The sequence below is a fragment of the Sus scrofa genome, chromosome 7 (assembly GCF_054392235.1).
Source record: "Sus scrofa isolate SSC_HxYL_T2T_F1_AM1 chromosome 7, Sscrofa_HxYL_maternal_Yorkshire_Landrace_v2.0, whole genome shotgun sequence".
NCBI lineage: Eukaryota > Metazoa > Chordata > Mammalia > Artiodactyla > Suidae > Sus > Sus scrofa.
In genome coordinates this window covers 72,765,286-72,790,205 of record NC_139389.1, presented here as the reverse complement: position 1 = coordinate 72,790,205, position 24,920 = coordinate 72,765,286, and the positions used below count along the sequence as shown (strand labels likewise).

The 24,920-nt window shown below is 35.4% G+C and overlaps 1 protein-coding gene across 13 annotated transcripts in view; it reads right to left on the bottom strand.

Annotated features, from left to right (window-relative positions):
* The window catches only part of RALGAPA1 (Ral GTPase activating protein catalytic subunit alpha 1), a 231,376-nt gene that overhangs the window by 161,613 nt on the left and 44,843 nt on the right, over window positions 1-24,920 (bottom strand). For all 13 annotated transcript variants that reach the window (XR_014808956.1, XM_021099154.2, XM_021099150.2 and 10 more), the window contains exons 4-12: window positions 24,019-24,076; window positions 16,710-16,753; window positions 15,164-15,341; window positions 13,034-13,149; window positions 11,891-12,029; window positions 10,630-10,838; window positions 8,258-8,497; window positions 4,611-4,808; window positions 878-1,015 (exon numbers count right to left, since the gene is read on the bottom strand). Coding sequence is in view for 11 of the 13 variants with exons in the window: in XM_021099154.2 (XP_020954813.1) it covers window positions 878-1,015; window positions 4,611-4,808; window positions 8,258-8,497; window positions 10,630-10,838; window positions 11,891-12,029; window positions 13,034-13,149; window positions 15,164-15,341; window positions 16,710-16,753; window positions 24,019-24,076 (1,320 nt within the window). In the remaining 2 variants the exon portion in view is untranslated. The remainder of the gene's footprint in view (window positions 1-877; window positions 1,016-4,610; window positions 4,809-8,257; window positions 8,498-10,629; window positions 10,839-11,890; window positions 12,030-13,033; window positions 13,150-15,163; window positions 15,342-16,709; window positions 16,754-24,018; window positions 24,077-24,920) is intronic.

Below are 24,920 nucleotides of genomic sequence, written 5' to 3'. Positions count from 1 at the left end.
TAAACAAACTATGGCTATGCATTAACAATAAATCTCAAAAACATAATGTTAATGCAAAAAGTTAAGTTGCAGGAGTTCCTACTGTGGCACAGTGGGTTAAGAATCTGATTCCAGGGAGTTCCCGTCGGTCGTGGCGCGGTGGTTAACGAATCCGACTAGGAACCATGAGGTTGCGGGTTCAATCCCTGCCCTTGCTCAGTGGGTTAAGGATCTGGCGTTGCTGTGAGCTGTGGCGTAGGTCGCAGACGTGGCTTGGATCCCGAGTTGCTGTGGCTCTGGCGTAGGCTGGTGGCTACAGCTCCAATTCGACTACTAGCCTGGGAACCTCCATATGCTGCGGGAGCAGCCCAAGAAATGGCAAAAAAGACAAAAAAAATTAAAAAATAAAAATAAAATAAAATAAAATCTAAGAGAAAAAAAATGTTTAAAAAAAAAAAAAAGATCTGATTCCAGTGGCTTGGGCTGCTGCAGAGGTGCAGCTTCGAATCCTAGTCCAGCACAGTGGGTTAAAGGATCCAGAATCGCTGTAGCTGAGGAGTAGGTTGCAGCTGCGGCTCAGATTCAATCCCTGACTTGGGAATTTTCACATGCTGTGGGCGCAGCCATTTAATAAAAGATGCAGATGATGATTCAACACGACACAATTTATATACATTTTAAATGTTTATAGAAAAGTAATATGTAATGTTTATTAATATGTATATTACAAAGTAAAAGTTAAGGAAAAAAAATTAATATGGCATAGTAAGAACAGACAAATGTGGGTAGTAAGTTTATTACATTTAAAAAATGATACTGAAATACTAAACTATGAAACTATGAGATATTTAATGATTATTTTATTTTATACTTAAAAAATAAACAAAAAGTGACCTACCTGCAAAACTGCCTGAGTACCCGCTCGTATGTTTTGTTCTGTGGCTTCTTCAGAAGCATTATGAAGAACATCTTGGTAGGTGCCATTTTTTGTCCAAGTGGAATTTCGAACATGATCAGCAATATTGGTTCCATTTTCCTGAAGCAAAATATCAAGTTTTTAACATTTCATTAATTGAGAATGCTGTGACAAGTTTGTAAGCTGACGAAGTAAACTGGAAATTACTGGGACCCCCTGCTAAACATCTCAAAATATAAGAGGACCTATTTGACTATAAAAACACTGTATATGTTCACTGTAAAAAAAGTTCTTGTTGACAAAAATATAAAGAAAAATTTTTAAAAATCATATATAGGAACCAGAAAATTGTATTATTTCAGATATAGACATGTTTTAATCTTTCTAATGTATAAGCCTCCCCTCTGTACATTTACACATTCAAGAATGGGATCATGTCATTTACAGCTTTGTAAAAGATAAATTCTGTTCTAAAGTAAATGCCAGAATCCAAATGACATAAATAAAACAATAGAAACTAGCTTCTATTTATTCTATTTAAGAGTAGTAAAATTCCTGTTATATGAAGATAGACAACTACTAATACTTGAAATCACTAAGATCACAGCTTTCTGCTGGAGTTTTAGCTACCAAAGTCTTGCTGACTAAGGAGCTCCCTGAGTCAAACAGAAACTTCACTCAGTGTTGTCCCCTTCAAGTTTCTCTCTAGTTTCTTTCTGCTTTTAGTCACACACCAGTATCTTCAAATAGTCTTTTTTAAAATATTTTGTCTAGAGCTTGTTGTTGTAATACATGGTAATTTTCGTCTAACAAACTATTGATTCCATTGCCAGAAGAGAAGCAGTATCAAAACTCGGCTCTGAGTACTCAATACAGTATACCATGGTCTAATCTATACTTCTCGCCTATGTACCACATTTTTTTTTTTTTTTTAACGGCCGCGCCGGCATCATATGGAAGTTCCCAGGCCAGGGATTGAATCTGAGCCACAGCTGTGACGTAGGCTGCAGCAACACCAGATCTTTTAATCCACTGCATCAGGCTGGGGATTGAACCCATGCCTCCACAGCAACCTGAACTGTTGCAGTTGAATTCTTAACCCACGGCTCCACAGTGGAACTCCAGATCAGCCATCTTCCAAACAGTTCTTCCTGAAAGACCCACAAGCAACTCACATTCAAGACATTTAAAAGTAAATTTAGATAACCATTTTCTACCAACCTCTGTAGCCTCCTTGGCCACCACCATCACACTTGCACTTATTTTTATTTCTATTCATGTGTGAATGGCAACTACTCTGGTTGCAGAAGAAACCTGAGACACCTTCTCATTCCTCATATCTAATTAATCATCACAATATTGCTATCACCACTAAAAGAGCTCACCTGTCTTTTGCCTTACATTCCCATTGGAACTGCCACTGTACCCTATCAGGTATTTATCATCTCCCTTCCCTTCTGACACTTCCTAACTAGCATCCTTGCCTCCAGACTGGTCTCCATTTGATCTTCCACTCTGGGCTTGGTACAATCCTTCAGAAAGAGGTAACTATCCAGGCCATTTTTCTATTCATAATTCTTTCTAGTGTCTAGAACGTAATCTAAGTCCATTACAATAACATGAAATTTACTAAACAGAGTCTAGTTCATGCCTAACTCACGTTTCTTACCACTCTCAACCATCTGCTCTTAGCTACAGTCAAATAAAAGTATTTTCACTGTCTTTCATATCTTTGTAGAAGTTATTCACACTGTGGCTCCTTACCCATTTGTCACCTGATCTTTATATAATACTACATCTTCCCTGAAGCCTTTCTTGGGCAGAATTAGGTATTCCCTCTACCACACTATAGGATCATAGCAATAATACTGTTTTATAATACTCAATCCGCATGCTCTGCTGGCTAAAGCATCATTATGTAAAGCAGAAATGATGTCTTTTCATGTTTATATCTCTAACACTGGTTCTCCAAGTGGGCATTACATGTTTTAGAGAGCGCTCTGAAATTTGTAGGAATGTTTTGTTATCACAGAAATTGAGAATACTGCTGGAATTTAATAGGATAAGCCAGGTAATGTTAAACATACTAAAAGGTGCATGACACTCCATACATATACAAACTATCTAATATTCTGCATGGTTTCAAATGTCTCACAGACACCATGTGAATTAAAAAATCCACTTATAATTATCTGAATCTATAAATTAACTCCATTTTATAATTAATACTAAATTTTAAATGATTTATGCATATACTGAATTTATCAGAAATATAAATCAATGAATGATTATATCTTTTTTTTTTTCGGTTCACGCAATTAGCAAGAAATTACATCTCTAACAGCAACAACAATGAAGTATTTGAGCAGCCAACAGAATACACTTATACAATACACCTACATCACCTTACATCTGTAGTTTCCTTCCTTCCTTTCTATCTCCCTCCTTTCTGTTTTTTCAAACTGTGTATGTAGGTAGAGTTATCATCTATCATTTTTATTTAAGGATAGTAAATGATAACAAGGTAGGTTCAGTATTGAGCTAGAAATACATGACCAAAAAACTAGAAGAATACAAATTATTTACACTAAGTTTATTTTCTAGCTTGATGCAAGAATTGGATATTTTACTGATGAGTAACAAACTCAATTACAAATATTATTTCATAATTTACATAGTTAATTTTATTATACTTAGATTTTTTTTTCCATTCTAAACAAAGGGGAGGATATGGCCTAAGTACATACATATATCATATATACATATTTATACATATATAAATATCGATTCATTGAATCCCTGTAAAATGTTGCTTATTTATTCATATGTTAACATCCCAATAAAATCCACTGACGAAGTTAAATTAGCTACCAAAGTGATTAGCAAATCTCTCCTTTCTAGATTTAGTAAGATAAATGTCAACACCAGACCATAACTTTTTGGTAAGAACCTGACCAATGACAAGGGTTAAACACAAACCAAAATATTCTGAATTCTTTCTTGGACATTTTTGCACTAGGGTTAATTACAGAATAAAAACCATCCTGACCTGTTAAGTAAGCTGGTCTGTGATATAAAATACTGGTGTTTACTCACAGAAGCGAAAGAATGAAATAAGAGAGAGTAGGAGTGGAATTTAGGTCCCCGGTTCCATTTATTTCTAAAGTCTAAATGAATACGACAGTCAAGAGGGAACTCGGCAATTTGGTAATCACTCTACGAGTATGTACTACGACATACATTTTTATCTAGTACCACAGTTTTAAATACTATACCTTTTATCAAAGCATCTAATTCTGTTCTAGACAATCACTTACAGAATCAGAATACAACATTTTAGAGTTGTGACATCAAAGAGCTTTGGGATAGGGTACTGAGGTAACTGTTACATTATCTAAATTACAAAGGGTCAACTAGAGCTGACCCTTGAATACTGGTGTTAAGGTGACAACCCCTCTGGCAGTTAAAAATCTGCATATAACTTATAGTCAGCCAAAGTCTGCAGATTCAACCAACTATGGATGATGTGATGAGTATTTACTACCCCCCCCAAAAAAAACTTGCATAATTGCAGCCACACAGTTCAAACCCATGTTGTTCAAAGGTCAAATGTATATTGAAAGGTATTTTTACTTTCCTATTCATCCCACATTATCACACTTCTGTGAAAATCTACTCAAATTTATATTCAAATGCCTAAGTTCTATCATTTTACCTCTTCTCTCTTTTCTCCTTCTTCCACTGAAATATCATGGTCTGTGACGTTGTCAATGCATGGTAAGTCTGAAGAAGAGATCACAATTTCTTCTGGCTCTTGCATAAACAAAGGTTTTTCCTCTTGCTGGATCCATTCTTGATACACTTTTACCACTTTTCTCATAGCTGCTGCTTCACAAATTGGTAATAAAAATGCCTAGTTAAAAAAGAGGAGAATAGAGATAATGATACCTTTCACTTTGCCACAAACATATATATTTCTATCTTACCATCAAATGTGAGATATGGAGTTTTTGCTGTGGAGCAGTGAATTAGGAACTGGACTGTAGCGGCTCAGGTTGCTGCAGAGGCACAGGTTGATCCCCAGCCCAGTACAGTGGGTTAAAGGATCTGGCATTGCCACAGCTGCAGTGTAAGTTGCAGCTGTGGCTTGGATTCAATTCCTGGGCTGGGCAATTCCATATGTCAAAGGTGCAGCCTTAAAAGGAAAAAAAGTGAGATATAAATTATTTTTAAAGAGTTAAAGTCAACAAATTCAGTGTTATACAAAACCTTTTGTCTACAAATAATCTGTAAATACATTGATAGAAATACTTCTGATATGCAGACACTTGATTTCTAGTGCAAGGAACAAAGATTTGTTTCAATTGTACTATACCTATCTCAGAATGAACATATTTCTTATAACTGTGCTCCTAAAAGCACATGTAAATACAGCTTTTCATAATAAGTCACATTTTGTAACTTATATTACTGGGTTTTGTAATATAACCATTAAAATAAATTTTGATAGATTTTATTTAAAAAATAAAAATTATCACTCTTAGAAATAACATATTAACAAGGCAACTCAGCTTTTCTAAGCATATTTTAAAAATTAAAGCTTTCTTCTTTCATTTTATACATATATAATACAAAGTTACATGAGTTAAATAATAAGGTAAAATATTTAAAAAGTCAAAGAACTATTTTTGTTATCAGTTATTCTTTCCTTTAGGTACTTTCAGGGTTGTCATAAGTTTTAAAAAAGTAAATATTTTCCTCATCACAAAAACACTGTCACAGAAATTTTTATGCAATTCACATTTGCAAAAATAAAGCAATAAAAATACTCTTAATTTCACTACTCAAAAGTCCTTCCCTTATGCATGTTCCTCTGTTAACACCTTCACTGTACTTTTTATTTACAAATAGAAATGGAGTTAAATTGATTTTAATTTTTCTTTCACAACCACTACCTTTAGGTTTAACTCTAAAAATCACAAGACCTTTACCTAAAAACTGCCACTTTCTACTCTACAGTAATCTAGTAGGTGTATTTAAAATAATCATGGGTTCAAGTGATTCATCTGAATGAAACTAGCCAAGAAAATTAGCTTCCTTTGATAACGATGAAAAGTTAACGTGTATTATCAACAGAGTATTTAATATTGTTTGGAAATCCTTTTATTTATTTGTTATTATTAATACTCTAGCAAACTACACTGCCTGCTACTTTCCTCCATCTAACAAACCCATTCCCAAATTCTCACTTTCATGATCTGGCAGCTTAATGATCAATGGCATAGTTTTGACCATCACTGCAGGCTCTAAAACAATTTACAGCCTTCCTTAAAAAGATTCAAATAAATTAAAAACAAAAACAAAAACAAAATTCAAGTAATCTCTGAAAAGTTCTATTCTCAGACACTTAAAAATTAACTTAAAAAAAAATCAGCATGGGGGAGTTCCCACTGTGGCTCAGTGGGTTAAAAACCCGAGGATGCACGTTTGATCCCTGGCCTTGCTCAATGGATTAAGGATCCAGTGTTGCCACATGCTGCAGTGTAGGTGGCAGATGCAACTCAGATCCCACATTGCTGTGGCTGTGGTGTAGGCTGGCAGCTTCAGCACTGATTTGACCCCTAGCCTGGGAACTGTGACATGAAAAAAATAAATAAAAATAAAAGGTGAAACACAATATCAATAAAAAATAAATTAGTATGGGAAGACTGTTTTCTGCTCATTGCTGCTATGAACCTAAAACTGCTCTAAAAAAAAAGCTTATTAATCAGAGCTAAGTTTTTCATTATTGAATAAACTGCCACACTATATCCCAAGGGACTGAATTAATCTACTAAAGATCAGAGCATATCCTTACAGGGCTCCATTGTGATTTTTGTCTACACACTAAATAAGAATCTTGAGGAAAGACTGATATTAATAATGGCTAAAAATCTGATGCAAAAAAAACAGAAGGTCATTTTATACATTTACAATGAGAAATAGTCGTCTCAGATCAGAACATTCAAATCCATGTATCACTCCTCATCCCTCTACAAAAAAGTACCACTCATAATCAGACATCAAGTATTAACTGATAAGGGAAATTTTTATCACAGGCAACAATCTATATGATCAGAAAATTTTCTTTCTGTAGGTAAAACTGTATCAAAGTCATCTCCAGTTTTATGGTTCTTTGACCATAAAACTACATCATAACCAGAAAACTATGTGGAGGAAGAATTAAAACAATAGGAGATAGAAAAATCAAATATTCAATGGAATCAGCTTAAGATAATCTGGTACAATTTTCTAATAATTGGCTTTGCCAATGGTATCTGATTTACTGGTAGCTAAGGCTCCCTTCTTCAGTGAGAAAACACAAACAAAACATGCTGGTCTATGATTATTTCTTTTTTTTTTTTTTTCGGTCTTTTTGCCTTTTCTAGGGCCGCTCCCGCGGCATATGGAGGTTCCCAGGCTAGGGGTTGAATTGGAGCTGTAGCCGCTGGCCTACGCCACAGCCACAGCAATGTGGGATCCGAGCCATGTCTGCATCCTACATCACAGCTCATGGCAACACCGGATCCTTAACCCACTGAGCAAGGCCAGGGATCCTTTATTCTTTTTTTTTTCCCTCTTTTTTAAAAGTTTAATCCCCAAATAGTATCCGTCTTAAGCAAATTTAATTTCAGAATGCTTTAGAGGACAATACACCTTCTGAGGGGAGGATAAAGACAATGAAAACATCACTTCTTACCTTCACAAACTGGTTTTAATTGATTGCAGAATGAAAGATAAAATATTTTTACTGTAATTTATTAATCAAATGATGGGAAGAAAAGTTTCAAACCATAAAGTGAGTAAGTAAGATCATTATTTTAAGAGAAGGAATATTGGGGCAGAGGAGATAAATATTAAACGAAGGTAATTATAAACTAAAAATAGGAATAATAGAAAATATTAAAGGATTAGATGTAATAAATATTAAAAACTAAATATGGGAGTTCCCATTGTGGCTTAGTAGGTTACGAATCCGACTAGAATCCATGAGGATATGGGTTCAACCCCTGGCCTCGCTCAGTGAGTTAAGGATCCGGTGCTGTCATGAGCTGTGGTGTAGGTCCCAGATGTGGCTCAGACCTGTCATTGCTGTGGCTGTGGTATAGGCTGGCAGCTTCAGTTCCAACTGAACTCCTAGCCTGGGAACTCCCATATGCTGTAAATGCGGCTCTAAAAAGCAAAGCAAAGATAAATAAATAAATATGAACTTTAAATAAACATTTCCGTGAAGAATAAATTTTAAATAGCTAAAAGTCAGTACCCTCAATAGTAAAGACAAAAGTCTATATTACAAATTAAAAGTACTGAGATGTGTTTTACCTGACGAAATATCTCTGTAACAAAGTTTACATTACTTCTTTTTGAAGAAAAAACTCTGCGGACTATTTCAATGTCTGTAAGATGTTCTTCATCAATACTACAGAGGCTAGAAGAGCTAGGTTCTCGCTCCGTGAGAGTGCTTGTGTTGGAATGAGACTGTTCGGGTTCTGTAGTTCTATCCGCTTTATCAGCATTATCATTTTTGTTTTCTTCTCTGGATACCAAACTAGCAGCTGCTCTCTAAAATAAAAACAGTATGGAGGAGAGAATATCATAATCATTTAACTCAGTATTTTGTCTTCAAATAGCAAATACTGACAAAACCTAAAGCATTCCATAAGTAACTTACAGCATAGTTTAAAATGTAGACATAGAGTTTCAGTTAAATATCCATGCTAAATAATTAAATGGTAATGGAATTACTCAATGTTTAAGTGATATAGTGATACTAATCCTCTATTCAATTAAGTTTATTTTTTCACTGTAAACCAGCTATAATGGAAAAAATAAAAATCATTAAGTTAAAAAATAATAAAATAAAAATTAAGACAAAAAAAGTTTATTTTTTCAGTATGTCTACAGTACAAACAAGTTACTAATTAAAACTGGGTAAAAGAATAATGCAGATGGAGTTCCCGACGTGGCTCAGTGGTTAACGAATCTGACTAGGAACCATGAGGTTGTGGGTTCAATCCCTGGCCTTGCTCAGTGGGTTGAGGATCCAGCATTGCCGTGAGCTGTGGTGTAGGTCGCAGATGTGGCTCAGATCTCGTGTTGCTGTGGCTGCAGCGTAGGCCGGCGGCTACAGCTAATCAGACTCCTAGCCTGCAAACCTCCTTATACGGTAGGAGCGGCCCTAGAAATGGCAAAAAAAAAAAAAAAGACCAAAAAAAAAAAGAATAATGCAGATGAAATCAGCTCAGCTCTTCAATAATAAATACCTTAGCAATGGACTATAAAGTTCATCAATAAAGTCTTAATGTATAAAATCAATTCTATTTTATCATAGGCAAAAATCATACAAGCAAAACCTTGGCTCAGTCTAAGGAAAACGTAAACGTTTTAAGGTAAGTAATAAAGAAATTACTACCATAGTATGACATGTATGATCAATTACTTTCTGGTACATTATTCAATTTTTGGTCTTGGTTTTGTTATCTATAAAATAAGATGGATTAAGTAAATATGCTAATGATCTCAAATATGCCTTCCTAATAAAAAATTCTGATTTTTAGTTTACTGAGTTCTAGGATCAGAAAAATAGTTCTGCTTGAGAGTTTCTACATTTATAAATTCTTTGTACAGAGCCTGGAACAAAGTTTTTGGGAAACATATCATACTCTGCTGCAGATAAATAAGAGACTATAGGAATATAAGTCAAATTTTCTGAATGCTAATGAATACACCTTATGTCTCCACTTAATTTTTTAAGGATTTAAGAAGCTGCATAAAAAATATACACAGATAAGCTATTTTTAAAACAAGGAAATCTGAGAAAAAAATAAGAATACTTTAAAAAATACAGTAACATGACATTTCAGAAAAAAAAAACACAGAGAGGAAGATAAAGTGAAAAAGAATTGTGAAAAAGAGGTAAAGTGTTTCATTATAAATAACAATTTCAAATATTAGTTTCTCCATTGTATAGCTGTGTAACTTTACTCCAGTGTTCTAGGAGAAAAAGGGTAAATGACATGGAAACTGGACTTTAAATCAGCATTCTGTGAATATTTAGATCTAAAAAGAACTATGAAAGTCATTTGATTGCTAATTGTTTCCAACTGCAAGAATCTACACAATTCAGAATATTTTTAGTACTGTACAATTAACATAAAACATAGGAATAATAAGCTGAAACATATATGACTGAAATTATCTTCCATATCTTACAAGTTTTAGTTTTATTAAGAAAACTGGGGAGTTCCCGTCGTGGCGCAGTGGTTAACAAATCCGACTAGGAACCATGAGGTTGCGGGTTCAATCCCTGCCCTTGCTCAGTGGGTTAAGGATCTGGCGTTGCCGTGAGCTGTGGTGTAGGTTGCAGACGTGGCTCGGATCCCACGTTGCTGTGGCTCTGGCGTAGGCTGGTGGCTATGGCTCCGATTCGACCCCTAGCCTGGGAACCTCCATATGCTGCGGGAGCGGCCCAAGAAATAGCAAAAAAAAAAAAAAAAAAAAAAAAAAAAAAAACTGTTGGTTCTATAATAATTGTTAAAATTTGGATTTATAAGACATTTATACAAAGAAAACATCACTATTATTTGTTTTAAATGTGTTCTACAACTAAGGTAACTGAAATCAGTGGACAAATCAGTAAAGCCATTTAAATCTCTAAAGCTAATTTTAACAAGCTTGGCTTATGTGTGTATTACCTGAATATTCTTTGGCAAGACTTCACCTTCCATCCCAGGAATATGAGGTCCTGTATGCGGCTTTGGCTCAAGCCAGAATGAAACCAGCCAACGAATGACAATAACTCGAGCCTTAATGAAAGGCTCCTTCGTACAATAAATTGCTTCATTGGTTTCAGCATCCTTCTTTATCATGACATAATGTGGCTTTGGTCTCATTTGTGGGATATCTATGCAAAATAATAGGAAAAAAATAAATACGAAAGGAATTATGCTTAGATAAATGTGAATTTTTAAATATGTGAGAAAATACTATGATAATATTCTTGTTCAAGAAATAGTATATTTTAAAACAATTTGCTAGATAGTAGCATGGAATCTAGCTGAAGCATATATAGCTGATATGGAAACATGTCTTTTTGCAAAATATCATTAAAAGTACAAAGAAATGTCTAGAACCACTCAAAATTAATGAGAGCTCACTTCCATTAAGTCTGAGACACATACTTTGGCATCCTACAAACTATGAGAATTCTTACAATAATATTATTTTTAAAGCAAATATTGTTTCCAAAGTTAAGAATGGTAATTTAAATCATTTCTACTAACCCTAATGGTTTTGCATGTCAGTTGCCTAAACTTGGAGGAGCTTAAAATAGGAAAAAGGTGGGTTCCAACTGCGGCTCAGATCTGATCCCTGGCCCAGGAATTCCATGAACCACAGGGAGGCTGGGGCAGGGGTGGGGGGGAATATTCCACAAACAGGCTGTTGATGCCTTCCACACATGGCAGAGGTCTATGTCTAATTCAAGATCTGTCCCTGTGGTAATAGGTTTAAGATTCCAAAACACGTTTTAGCACAGTCACTAAATATGGACAAGATATAATCAAAATATGTGACAATGAACTTATTTATACAGAATATGAACAAGACATATAAAATTGAAACCTTGCAGGACTTTTAAAATTTTTTATAATATAGTTTAAGGATCACACCAAACATTAGAATTAAGTTTAATTTACAATCACAAATACTTCTGATGGACTAACTTCACTAAGAAGTGATACCCAGAGAATAAGTTTTGAAAAGATCTCTTCACTCTCAATGAAAATTTTCTATTAATAAAATTCTACTTTCAGTATGAATCATGGCATAGTATCTATAATTAATCAACATAAATTAAATATTATCCATTTTCTTCAGGAGGCAAATGCTAACTTTACATTGAGGAATGTTTTATTTTTTTGTGTGATCATTTAGAAAATTCCAAAGACTACCTACCAAGGACAGGATGATATAAACTATTCTCTTTACAGATGTTTGGAAAAATATAAGGCAAGTAATATTTCTTAAAATGTGAAAACAAAAATGAAAATCCCCTTTCTTGGTTTTCTTTGTTCTTCCATTCTAAACTTTTTACCTAAAAATAAACACACAATTAGTATAATTCCAGGAGAAAGAAGAAATTATTAGCCATTATACAAAAGCTTGTAAAAGGTTACTTAAGCAATAAGCTAAATATGTGTGTATGTAAATATATTTCTGTACTTACGAAAAATGGTCTAGTACCATGCAAATGCAATATACAGTTGACTTGAACAACTTGGAGGCTGAGGTACTAACTCTACATGCAGTCAAAAATTCATGTGTAACTTCACAGCTGGCCCTCCATATCCAAGGATTCCACCAAGAATGGATTGTGTACCACTGTATTTACTGAAAAAATCTATGCATAATTATGATGTTCAAGGGTCAACGGTGTATGTTCTGTTTTATATTTCTTATATGTTAAAATGTGCTCTGGAAAACTGTCAAAGTTGACTTAAAACTTGGCTCTACTACTGACAAAGCTGCTAATGTTCTTTCCTCTTTCCCCCTTCCTGAATAATTCAGCCTAGAAGGTCCTACAAATAGGCAGGTGGGGGGAAGGAATGAAACAGTGGCAGTCAGGTGCAGGTAATCAGAGCTTGACCATAGGAAGCATTCATGAAGGGATGTAAAAGAGGCAGTAGCCCAGTGCAGACTCAGAGCCTAAGAGAGAAGAGGACTGTCCATGAAGCATAGAGGGGAGTAAACAAGAGAAGACAGAGTTGTAAAAGACAGGGTGTGAAAACCCCAGTAGGGTGAGGCAGATCCTAAGTAGAGAGGTAGTAAAGGCCCAGCTTGGGCCAAAATGAGATACTACCATACACTAACTAGAGAATAGCTAAAATTACAGACTGACCATGTCAACTGTTGGTGAGGATATAAAGCAACTTTAAGTCTCATACATTGCTGGCGGCATATTGCTTATCTTGCTTATTTTCCTTAAGGAGGAGTAACAGTTTTTTTCTATGGCAAAGACTATGACAGAATAATGGTAAGAAGGGGAAAATGAATTACCCACAGAATAACAAAGGTGATATCAAGGAAGATAACACATACCTGAATTACTATGTACTTTAAAAGTGCTTCAAGAAAATAGCTGGTAAGATCTTCCTGTCCTTTATCTCCTGATTGTGGGGGGACAAGAGGAGTAATTTCCTCTATAGTGACTTGAGCTATCAAAGATAAAAGAACAGTTTAGTACAACTATAAAACATACATAATAATACAATAATATGACTCAAAATTTAACTACAAAACTGATATGCAAAGAATCCTACTTGAAAACATTCTAATGATTGAAACAAAATAAATATGCAGACAGCCCATCACAATAATCATAAACTTTAATAATCGACCGTTTCATGAACCCCTGGATTGAGGAAATGTGACAAAGGGGTGGAGAAATATGCAGAAATTAAGAGTGAATAACATCTCATCTGAGAAAGAACTGTTCATGATATTTTAAAAAACAGATTAAGAATGTACACTATGAGAAACATTAATAGTAATGTGCTTATTAATCAACTAAAGGACAATCTGATTACTCTAGGTAATGACCACACTTACTCTTTAAGATAGCCCTTTATTCAAAGGATGAAATACTATTTACCTCTCAAAAAGAAAGAAAAGTTAGCATCTTAGTTTCTTAATTACAAAAGTCCAATTGTAAAATAAGAAACTTTTATTTTTCAGATATTCAAAAAGAATGATTATAACAAAAGCAAATTCATGAAAGTCAACCCACAACCAAATAAATTCTCTAAAATTTTTCCCAGGCAACACAGTGAGTACATGGTTTGGCACAGGCAGGTCCCTAAAACTATTTCTTAGTAAATATCAGTTAAGTGATTAAGCCCTCTTCACACAAAGTAAAACATATGTGTACTTCAACGCACATCCAAATTAAATCAAGGATACAAAGTGATATACGAAAATTCAAAATTAAAGATAATTGCAAAAATGGACTGTATTAAACATGTTTTCTTTCCTTCTTCCTTCCTTTTTTTAAATAGGGCCGCACAGGAAACATATGGAAGTTTCCAAGGCAGGGGTCAAACTGGAGCTGCTGGCCTACATCACAGTCACAGAATCACTAGATCTAAGCCACGTCAGTGACTACACCTACTACAGGGAGTTCCCACTGTGGCTCAGTGGTAATGAACCCAACTAGTATCCATGATGATGTGGATTCAATCCCTTGCCCTGCTCAGTGGGTTGGGGATCCAGCACTGCCAAGAACTGTAGTAGGTGTAGTCGCAGACGTGGCTTAGATCTAGTGATTCTACTACCTTGATCTACAGATCTAAGAGTTCACCCTTCACATGCAAACCAAACAATCCAGAGCCCAATCTACCACCTCCTTTGGACTTCCATACTCAAGATTACTAGTCTCCTAACCTGGTGACCCCTAACGTCAGGTATCAGACCATCAGAAACAACCCCTATGCCTCAGAGCCTGCTAATGTGATCCAAACTAGCCAGTCCTTGGCCTGCTCACCCTGCCTCAAAAATTCCTGCCTGCAGAAACTACAATAAAGACTTCTGCCCATGATACCCACTCCTACCCCGCAAGCCCCCACCCCCAACTGACCCCGCTTCTGTATGGCTACCCTCCCTGGTGTGGCATAACCCCTCCTCCTAGGAACTGTGAATAACAAACTATCTTTTTAGTGACATCATTTCCTGAACATTATACCTGGATGATAAAACCTACATTTTATTTGTTTTTTAAATTTTTTATTTATTTACTTTTTATTGAAGTATAACTGACATACTAGTTTCTTGGTACATAACGTAATGATTCAATATTTGTATGCACTGCAAAACAATCACCCCAATATATTTATTTACCATCTGTCACCATACAAAGTTACAAAAAATGTTTTTCTTGTGATAAGAACTTTTATAATTTACTTTCTTAGCAACTTTCAAATTTGCAATAAATTATTACTGACTACAGTCCCCGTGCTGTACACTACAACCCCATGACTTAATTACAACTAGAAGTTTGTACCTCTTGATCCCCTTCACCCATTTCAACACCCTCAATTAGCAACCACCAACCCTTTCCTTCTGAGTTTGGTCTATAATTTCCCAATTAATAAACATACAGATATTTAAAATACACATTAACAAACAACCGAGAAATATTTCAAACAATGATGGAAAAGATCTCATGAATCTTACTTTCTTGAAGGTTGAGTGGAGGATTAATGAGATTATCTAAAGTTCGAGGTCCATATTCAGATTGTGGTGCTGAAAAGCCAGGGATTAAGCATGAAAACATCCAAAGCTGTTCTCTGCTACAGTTATTCTGAAGAGCTTGTAACCATAATAAGAAAAGACGAACACCTTCCCGCCTAATCTAAAATAAAATGAAAAGCAGTATTTTTATTTAAAATGGAAATACTTTCTTCCTTCCAAGGCCAAAATGCTTTAGAAATGATTATAGAAGGATACTTTGCAAAGGAAAGGAAAAAAGGAAGGAAGGAGAGAGAGGGAGGAGAGGAGGGAAAAACGTTATATCCATAAGTTTATTGAGCCCTCATTATTTATAAATTTAAATTTATAATTTTATAAATTACTTTGAACAAATGAATTTGGCCTCTAACTACTTAAAGCCATCAGGTAATCTTTATGCTATAACTTCCATTTGTAAAAAGTCAAATTCATTTCCTTCTTGTTTATTTCCCATCATCGCCACTCTAACCCAAGAAGCAAGAAGAGGAATAACTGTTCCTTGCTTTAATGAGTTTGGTAAAAGGAGGAATGGTCATGGGGATCCTGGTATTCTGCTAACTCAATGCTCTTGTACTTAGAAAAAAGCTTATCAATGTGAAATTACCTCATTTACTTTATTTGCTTCTAAGGGGCAAGGCCGGGATTCTGGCCTTTTACTATATTCTAAGCAACTAGAACATAAGACTCAGAAGACAATAAATATTTACACTGATGATGCCCTCCCAGGAAGAGAATAGGATAAAAGAGAGGAAAATTCAAATCTCTAAGAAAAACACAAAGTTCTTCAGTAATCTAACTTCATCGGTAGTTATGGATATTACCTTACTATATCTTTGCAAACAGCTACTGCCAAAGCTATTCAACTGCTGCCACTCTTATGATTTAGTTAGAAACAGAATAAAGATATAGGAAGGCTTATTCCTTTGTACTGCTATATCTAAGCCCTGACATCAAAAGTACCTACAATGTGAAAATTTTACCCAACCTACAGCAAGATGTTTTTGGACTGGGTAGCTTCTCTTACCACAGCACAATGAAATAATGACAAAGAAAGAAAAAAAAAACAAACTAACAAAAATCAACATTTTTAATAGATGTTCTACTTCCCTCTACACTTAACAATAGCTATGATAAAATGAATAATTTGCTGAATAACTAAATAATTTTTATCTTCTGGGGACCACAGAGCAAAGTACAATCGTTCCTTGGTATCTACAGGGTAGAGGTTCTAGGACTTCCTCCAGTGAAAGTATCAAAATCAGCAGGTGCTCAGGTTCCTTAAAAAGAATGGCGTGGATGGTGACGCCCAAAGATACAGAGAGCCGGCTGTATTTCTGCTGAATGAGTTTATGCAGTGAACTCATTTTAATTAAGGAACTGCAGATAAGTCAAGATTCTTTAGGGAAAAATTGATGTAGGAAAGTGGAGCAGTTGACTACATGTTTTACTCAGTTTTTAAAAACCATAGGAAAGAAATAAAATTATATTATACCTTCAAGGAGTTTCCTGTGTGCAGCAGTTTCTTTAAAATTAATCCTGAAAAGAAAACATGATTTTAAACATTCATATCTTCTTGTCTGTTTCTACATGTCAAGAGTTCTCAGTCAGACTTGAAAATACTTTAAAACAAGTCCTTGGCAACCTCCAAATTATTCTTGGTGACTTAATATCCCTCTGACCATAATCTTTGGACCAGAGGGCATATAAAAAGCCACCTTTCAAAAAATGGTTTATTGCAATTAAACATGATTTATCCTACCAAAACAAACCCTAAACCCAAAATACATTTAAGACAATAGTCTATACATCCCTTAGACTAAGAAAATAATTAAATACTTTCTCCATCACTGATACAAATAAAAACCATGGTAGAAAACTTCCATTTAGTTTAACCACATGAAAATCTGTAACTCTAATATTTCCTAACACATATTTGCATGGTACTAACTTTTTTTTTAATTCTGAAAAGCATCTTTAATATTCCTTTTCCTTTTCAATTACATGGTATTTCAAATCTACAATAAAATAATGAAATAACATTCAAGGACATGCAGAGGCCCATAATTTGGTCTGAACAAATATAAACAGAGTCCTGTGTCTTATAATTTCAAAAGTTCATTTATTTACATTATCTACAATGTTTTATATAATGGTACAAGTATCACTGAAGCCTCCTATGAATCCATATGAAATACATATATATAATGATCAAGCCTGTAATTTTATTTGCTTAAGTTGTACTTGTCATACAAAAATAAGCTTTAATATTTCAACAAACCGTTGATTTATTTGCAATTCCATTATTTGTGAGGGAACAAATTTAAGTTTATAAAACAATACTATTTAAAGCCTAGTCCTTAATCAGCTCTCCTAAAATATCTATTTATGCTAAATGCAGTGTGGTATCATAGGTTGGATCCTGGAATAGAAAAAGAACATAAATGGAAAACTAATCAAATCTGAGAAAGTTCAAAGTTTAATAAATAGTAAAAACATGTATTTCAAAATTTTATATAAGGTGTTATTATACAAGTAATTTTAGCAGTTGAATTTCACATCCAACATTAGCTTCTGAAATTTATCTTTACTGATCCATGTAGCTCTAATTAATTCACTTTTTGCGCATTTATTTTCTTAATTGAAGTATAGTTGGTTTATAATATTATTTTCAACTGAACAGCAAAGTGTTTGTAATACATTCATTTATATATATGTATGTGCATATACATACTTTAAGATTTTTTTCCATTATAGGTTATTACAAGATAGTGAATGTAGTTTCCTCTCCTATACAGGCAATTCTAGTTGTTCATTTTATATACAGTAGTGTATATCTAGTTAATTCATCTTAACTACTGTATACTGTTCCATTATATTCACCTTCTTTACTGACTCTCTTTACATTAGGACATTGGACTTGTTTTCAAACTTTTGTTATTCCTAATAATACTATAATAAATGTTCATGTTCATGATTGTCTCATACATGGGAGCTTCCCCAGAATATGTAAATAGGAATGAAATTAAACACTTTTAACTTTACTAGATACTGAAAAAGTCCCTCCAAAGTAGCCGAGAAAATTAACACTAGAAGCATATGTGAGTATCTTTTCATTTGGCCATTCAAGTTTCTGTAAATTGCCAGTCATATCCTTTGTGTATTTTCCAACTGGGTTATTTTCTTTTGTTTAATATAAGAGTTCCTTTTATTTATTGGTTATTAATGCTATGTAAGTTCTATGAATTAGAAATGAATTCTCCCAAACAACTCAGCCATGTTTTCGCTGACTGGGAATGTGGTACTGTCTGATGTACAGAAGTTTTCAATTTCAATGTAATCACCAGCGTTTTTCATTATGTGTACTTACTATGTCTAAAGAAAAACTTGCATACCCTGAAGTTATGAAGATAAAACAAATAGTCTCTTCAAAAAGTTTTAAAGTATTATATTTCACATTTAAGTCCTGAAATCCATCAGAAATGTATTTCTGTGTGTAGCAATTAAAAGAATTTTCCCTCCCCAAGTGGATAACCAATTGTAGCAGACATTCAGGTTTTATTATGAAATAAAATATTGTCTCAATCATATCTGCGTGTTCCCATATATGAGCAGAGGTCTCTGGCCAGCCTCAATGTCGTCTTTTTTTTTTTTTTTTTTTTTTTTTTTTTGTCTTTTTTTGCCTTTTCTAGGGCTGCACCTGCGGCATACGGAGGTTCCCAGGCTAGGGGTCTAATCAGAACTGTAGCTGCTGGCCTAGGCCACAGCCACAGCAACTTGGGATCAGAGCCTCATCTGCGACCTGCACTACAGCTCACAGCAACACCGGATCCTTAACCCACTGAGCAAGGCCAGGGATTGAACTCGCAACCTCATGATTCCTGGTCGGATTCGTTAACCACTGAGCTACGATGGGAACTCCAATGTCTTCTTCCATTAGTCTTCTTGTCCATGCCTGCTATACCAATGATACTGTCTCAATTTTTTTTGGAGGGGGGGGGCACACCTGCAGCTTGCAAAAGTTCCCAGACCAGGTATCAAACGTGTGCCACAGCTGGGACCAAAGCCACAGCAGTGACAATGCTGGATCCTTAACCTGCTGCACCACCAGGGAATTCTTGTCCTAATTATTATAACTTTATAATCTTGTTATTGGGTGTGGTAATATCCAACAACAACAACATCTTCCCTCTTCCATTGGTATTCTTTCAAATTGCTCTGGCTTTGATTTTCCATGTAAATTTTAGGATAAACTTATTGGGCAACATTAAAAAGTCCCTACAAGGAGGTGTCGCTGTGGTACAATGGGATCTGTGGCATCTCTGTATCAATGGGATTCAGGTTCAATCTCTGGCCCAGTATGGTGGTTAAACATCTGGTGTTGCCACAGCTGTGGCATAGGTTGCAACTGTGGCTCGGATTCAATCCCTGGCCTGGAAATTTCCATATGCCATGAGTGCAGACAAAAAAATTAAGAACAGGAGTTCCCGTCGTGGCGCAGTGGTTAACGAATCCGACTAGGAACCATGAGGTTGCAGGTTCGGTCCCTGCCCTTGCTCAGTGGGTTAACGATCCAGCGTTGCCGTGAGCTGTGGTGTAGGTTGCAGACGCGGCTCGGATCACGCGTTGCTGTGGCTCTGGCGTAGGCTGGTGGCTACAGCTCCGATTCAACCCCTAGCCTGGGAACCTCCATATGCCGCGGGAGCGGCCCAAGAAATAGCAACAACAACAACAACAAAAGACAAAAGACAAAAGACAAAAAAAAAAAAAAAAAAAAAAAAAAAAAATTAAGAACAAAAACAAATCTCACAAAGAAAAGCCCAACTCCAAATGGATTTCCTTTTAAATTCTATTAAATATTTTTAAAAGAAGTAATATCAATTGTTGACAAACGCTTCCAAAAAACAAAGGAGGGAACATTTCTCAATCTATGTATGTGACTATTATTATGTTGATAATAAATTCAGATAAAGACCTCACAAAGAGAACACAGTGTTCAATATTCCTCATAAACACTGAGGCCAAAATCTTTAATCAATTCTTAGCACACTGAATTTAACAATATATTTAAAAGGACTATAAACAGTAACCAAGTAGGATTTATCTCAGGGATGCAAAGTTGGTTTAACATTTGAAATGCAATTTGTCAAGTACACAAATTAACTGAATAAATGACAGACATCAATAATGCTGACTATGATCATGTCAATAGATGCAGAAAAAGCACCTGACAGAATACAATGCCCATGCATGATTTAAAACCCTCAGCAGGAGTTCCCTTCGTGGCACAGTGGTTAACAAATCCAACTAGGAACCATGAGGTTGCGGGTTCAGTCCCTGGCCTTGCTCAGTAGATTAAAGATCCGGCACTGCCGTGAGCTGTGGTGTAGGTTCCAGATGCGGCTCAGATCCCATGTTGCTGTGGCTCTGGCGTAGGCCGGCAGCTACAGCTCTGATTAGACCCCTAGCCTGGGAACCTCCATGTGCTGCAGGAGTGGCCCTAGAAAAGGCGAAAAGACAAAATAAATAAATAAATAAATAAATAATAATAAAACCCTCAACAAAGAAGTTCACTTGTGGCACAGCAGGTTAAGGATCTGGTGTTGCCACAGCTGTGGTGCAGGTAGCAACTCTGGCACAGATTCGAACCCTGGCCCAGGAACCTCCACATGCCATGGGTGTGACCAAAAAAAAAAAAAACAAAAAACTAAAAACAAAACAAAACAAAACCTCTCAACAAAACAAGATAGAACAGAACTTCTTCAACTTAATAAATGGCATCTATGAAAACAGCTAACACCATATACAATGGTGAGAGACTGAATGGCTCTTTTCCACCAGGAATAGTGTAGGGATATCTACTTTTATTCAACACTGTGCTAGAGGAGCAAGAAACAAAACAAAACAAAACAAAAAAAAAAAAAAAAAAAGAAGAAGAAATTAAAGGCACTAGATTGGAAATTAAAAAGTAAAACTAGGTGTTCCTGCTGTAGTGCAGTGGATTAAGAATCCTACTGCAGTGGCTAGGGCTACTACAGAGATGCAGGTTCAATCCCCAGCCCAGTGCAGTGTGTTAAAAGATCTGGCACTGCTGCAATAGCAGCCTAGGTCATTAATGTGGCTCAGATTCAAACCCTGTCACAGGAACTTCCATACGCCGTGGGTGCAGCCATTCAAAAAAAGTTACACTAAATCTGCATTTGGCATGATCCTATATGTAGAAAAACCAAAAGGAATCTAGACTAAAACAAATAGAATAAACAAGTTACAATAAACTTGAAACAATATAAATGACCGTTAATTTGTAAGTAAATAAAATATGGTCTATTCAGACAATGGAATACAATACAGAAATGAAAAGAAATGCTGATATATTCTAACAGAGGTAAATTTTTAAAAACGTTAAGTGAAAGAATCCAGATGTAAACTAGTGCAAATTATATGGTTTCACTGACATGAAATACCCAAAAAGGCAAATTTACTGAAGACAGAAAGCAGACTGGTAGTGGGAAAGGCAACTAACTGTAAATGGACTAAAAGGAAATTTTTAGACTGATAGAAATGTCCCAAAACTAGGCTGTGGGAGTTGCTGCTGTGGCACAATGGGGTTGGCAGCATCTCTGCAGTGCCAGGATGCAAGTTCAATCCCCAGCCTGGCACAGTGCGTTAAAAGATCCAGCACTGTTAGCTGTGGCATAGATTGCAAGTGTGGTTCGGGTCTGATCCCTGGCCTGGAACTTGCTATGCCGTGGGGCAACCAAAAATGGAAAAAAACAAAAATAAAACTGGACAGTGATGATTCTAAATATGTACTAAAATTTAATGAATTATTTAAATAAATGATTTTTATCTAACTATACTTCAAAAAAGTTACTTAAAAAAACTAGTCACTGATTTGTTTCACCATATGCACAAGACAAAAAAGAAAGGAAACAGGGAGTTCCCTTCAGGGCTCAACAGTTAACAAGCCCAACTAGGATCCATGAGAATGTGGGTTCGATCCCTGGCCTCACTCAGTGGGTTAAGGATCTGGCATTGCCATGAGCTGTAGTGTAGCTCGAAGATGCAGCTAGGATTCTTGTGTGGCTGTGGCACAGACTGGCAGCTATAGCTCCGATTCGACCCCTAGGCTGGAACTTCCATATGCCGTGGGTGCGGCCCTAAAAAGAAAAAAAAACAGAAAAAAGAAACAAAGTTTTAATTTTCTTTCTTCTGAGTGACAAAGAAAAATGACCATTTATGCATCTTCTCAAATTGGACATTTATAGGGATATTATTAATCATGACAACTAGATAGCCCAAAGGTCATTTAGAGATTGATGACTACTTTCCTCAGGAAATACATTAAACTTGAGAAGTTGAGATGTCTCAAAAAGAGGTTCTTCATAGATAACCTTCAAGGACATTTTTATGACTATGAAATGAAAAAACAGGATTTCACGATCCCATTGAGCACCTTACCATATGCTTATTAGCAATTCCTATGTCTTCTCTGGTATGATATCTATGCAGATTTCCATCCAGATACCTATGCAGGTATTTTGCCTATTTAAAAAACTGACTTGTATTATTGAGTTACAAGAGTTCTTTATATAGTAATGGTAAATCATTTTTAGTCTTGAGCTTTATCTAAAAAATTGATTCTAAAAGGTTTTATTGGAGTTCCAATTGTGGGTCAGAGGATTACGAACCCGACTAGTATCTATAAGGATGTGGGTTCAATCCCTGGCCTCACTTTGGGTTAAGGATCCAGCATTGCCATGAGCTGTGGTGTAGGTCACAGATGTGGCTCGGATCTGGTGTTGCTGTGGCTATGGCTAGCAGCTGCAGCTCTGATTTTACCCCTAGCCTGGGAACCTCCATATGCCATGGGCACAGCCCTAAAAACCACAAAAAAAGGAAAGAAAAAAAGAAATATAGGGTCTAAATAAATCTATGATACTTTTTAAAGACAAAAACAATACAATAATTATAAAAGAATATAAAGCATAAAATATTCTACTTGAACAATGTAGATATGGTGGCCATTTGTATGTTTATAAGAGAAGGACCATGAGAATTACTAGCAATCAGCCCTGACATTACTGCAACACTGAACCAAAGCCAGCAATTGCCTACCTGCAGATTCCTTTTTCATGTGAGGGGGGAAAATGTCTTGAGAGCTCAAGAGGCCTATGGTAATGCTGTGACTATTAAAGAACCAGACTCCCAGCCTGCAAGCATCTTGGTTTAGCTCCTAGTAGGAGAAAGTCAGTGACCACCTGCCTACTGGGTCTCTCACAGTAATCCATAATAGCACTATTTTTTTTTTCTTTTCAATTTCATTTCATGATCTTAGAAGCTATACTTTGGCTCTTCAAGCAGGTAAGTTTAAGTCCACTTCCCTCCTTTTTTTTAATGGAGCAAGCAGCCAGCTGACACTGCCTGCTTTGAAGCCTGGAGGCCACGGCTTCTGCTCTAATTGGCACTTTGCATTTCCTTTTCCATTTTTGATTTACTGAATGTTTATTCTGATACTCAAGTCTGGTTTTATTTTTACTTTTTTGGCTAAATAGCTTTATCACTGCTAACATTTTCAGAGTAAATGAACAAGTAGATCTAAGAAATTTAATATGTCTCTGACTAAAAATTCTTTGTGTATGTTTTTATCTTATATTCCTGGTGAGTACACCTCTGTACTCTTTATTTTGTTTTCACTAAAGTATAAACAATGAACACATTTCAAATGATGATCAACCAATTAAAGAGTATTTTCACATACGATCATTTATTTCAAATATGAAGTACATATTTAAATTACTTACCAATACTATGAAACTGCCATCGCTGATGAATTCTTTCTGGAAGAAGTTGTAAAATTTTCTAAAAATCAATATGAATAAAGTAAAGTATGAAAAGCAAGTAACAATTCCATATCTTGAGCAATGTGAAAAATTAAACAAAGAGCTTAGACTAACCCTTTAAGTGTTTCTTACATAAAAGATATTGTTACAAATACAAAATAGTCTTTGAGCTAATCTGATGGTACTGGCACTATTTCAGCACTGCCATACTGACCAATATTTGAAAACTCCAGACAACAATATGCTATACTGGCAAAGACTGAGAACAGAAAATTAATGAAATTTATCTTTTATAATGATGTGAAAAGTATATTTCCCCTTAGTGATTAAATACTATTTTTACATTTTTAAATTTTTATTCGATGACTTTAATTATATTTATAGTTGTACAACCATCATCACAATCTTAATTTTAGAACATTTCCATCATAAACTGCCAGTCCACCCCCCACACACACCTGTCCCTTTTGGTAACCCTAAGTTTTTTAAAATATGTGAGTCTGTTTCTGTTCTGCAAGTAAGTTCATTGCGTCCTTTTTTTAGATTCCACATATAAGTGATAGCATATGATGTTTGTCTCTGTCTAACTTCATTTAGTATGATTATTTCTAGGTCCATCCATGTTGCTGCAAATGCCATTATTTCATTCATTCTTATGGCTGAGTAATATTCCCCTGTATATACATCTTCTTTGGCCACTTCTGTAGGCCACTTCTGTATCAATGGATATTTAGGTTTTCCATGTCTTGGCTATTGTATATAGTGCTGCAATGAATACTGGGGTACATGTATCTTTTCCAGTCATGGTTTTCTCCAGACAGATGCCCAGCTGAATCATACGGTAATTCTATTTTTAGTGTTTT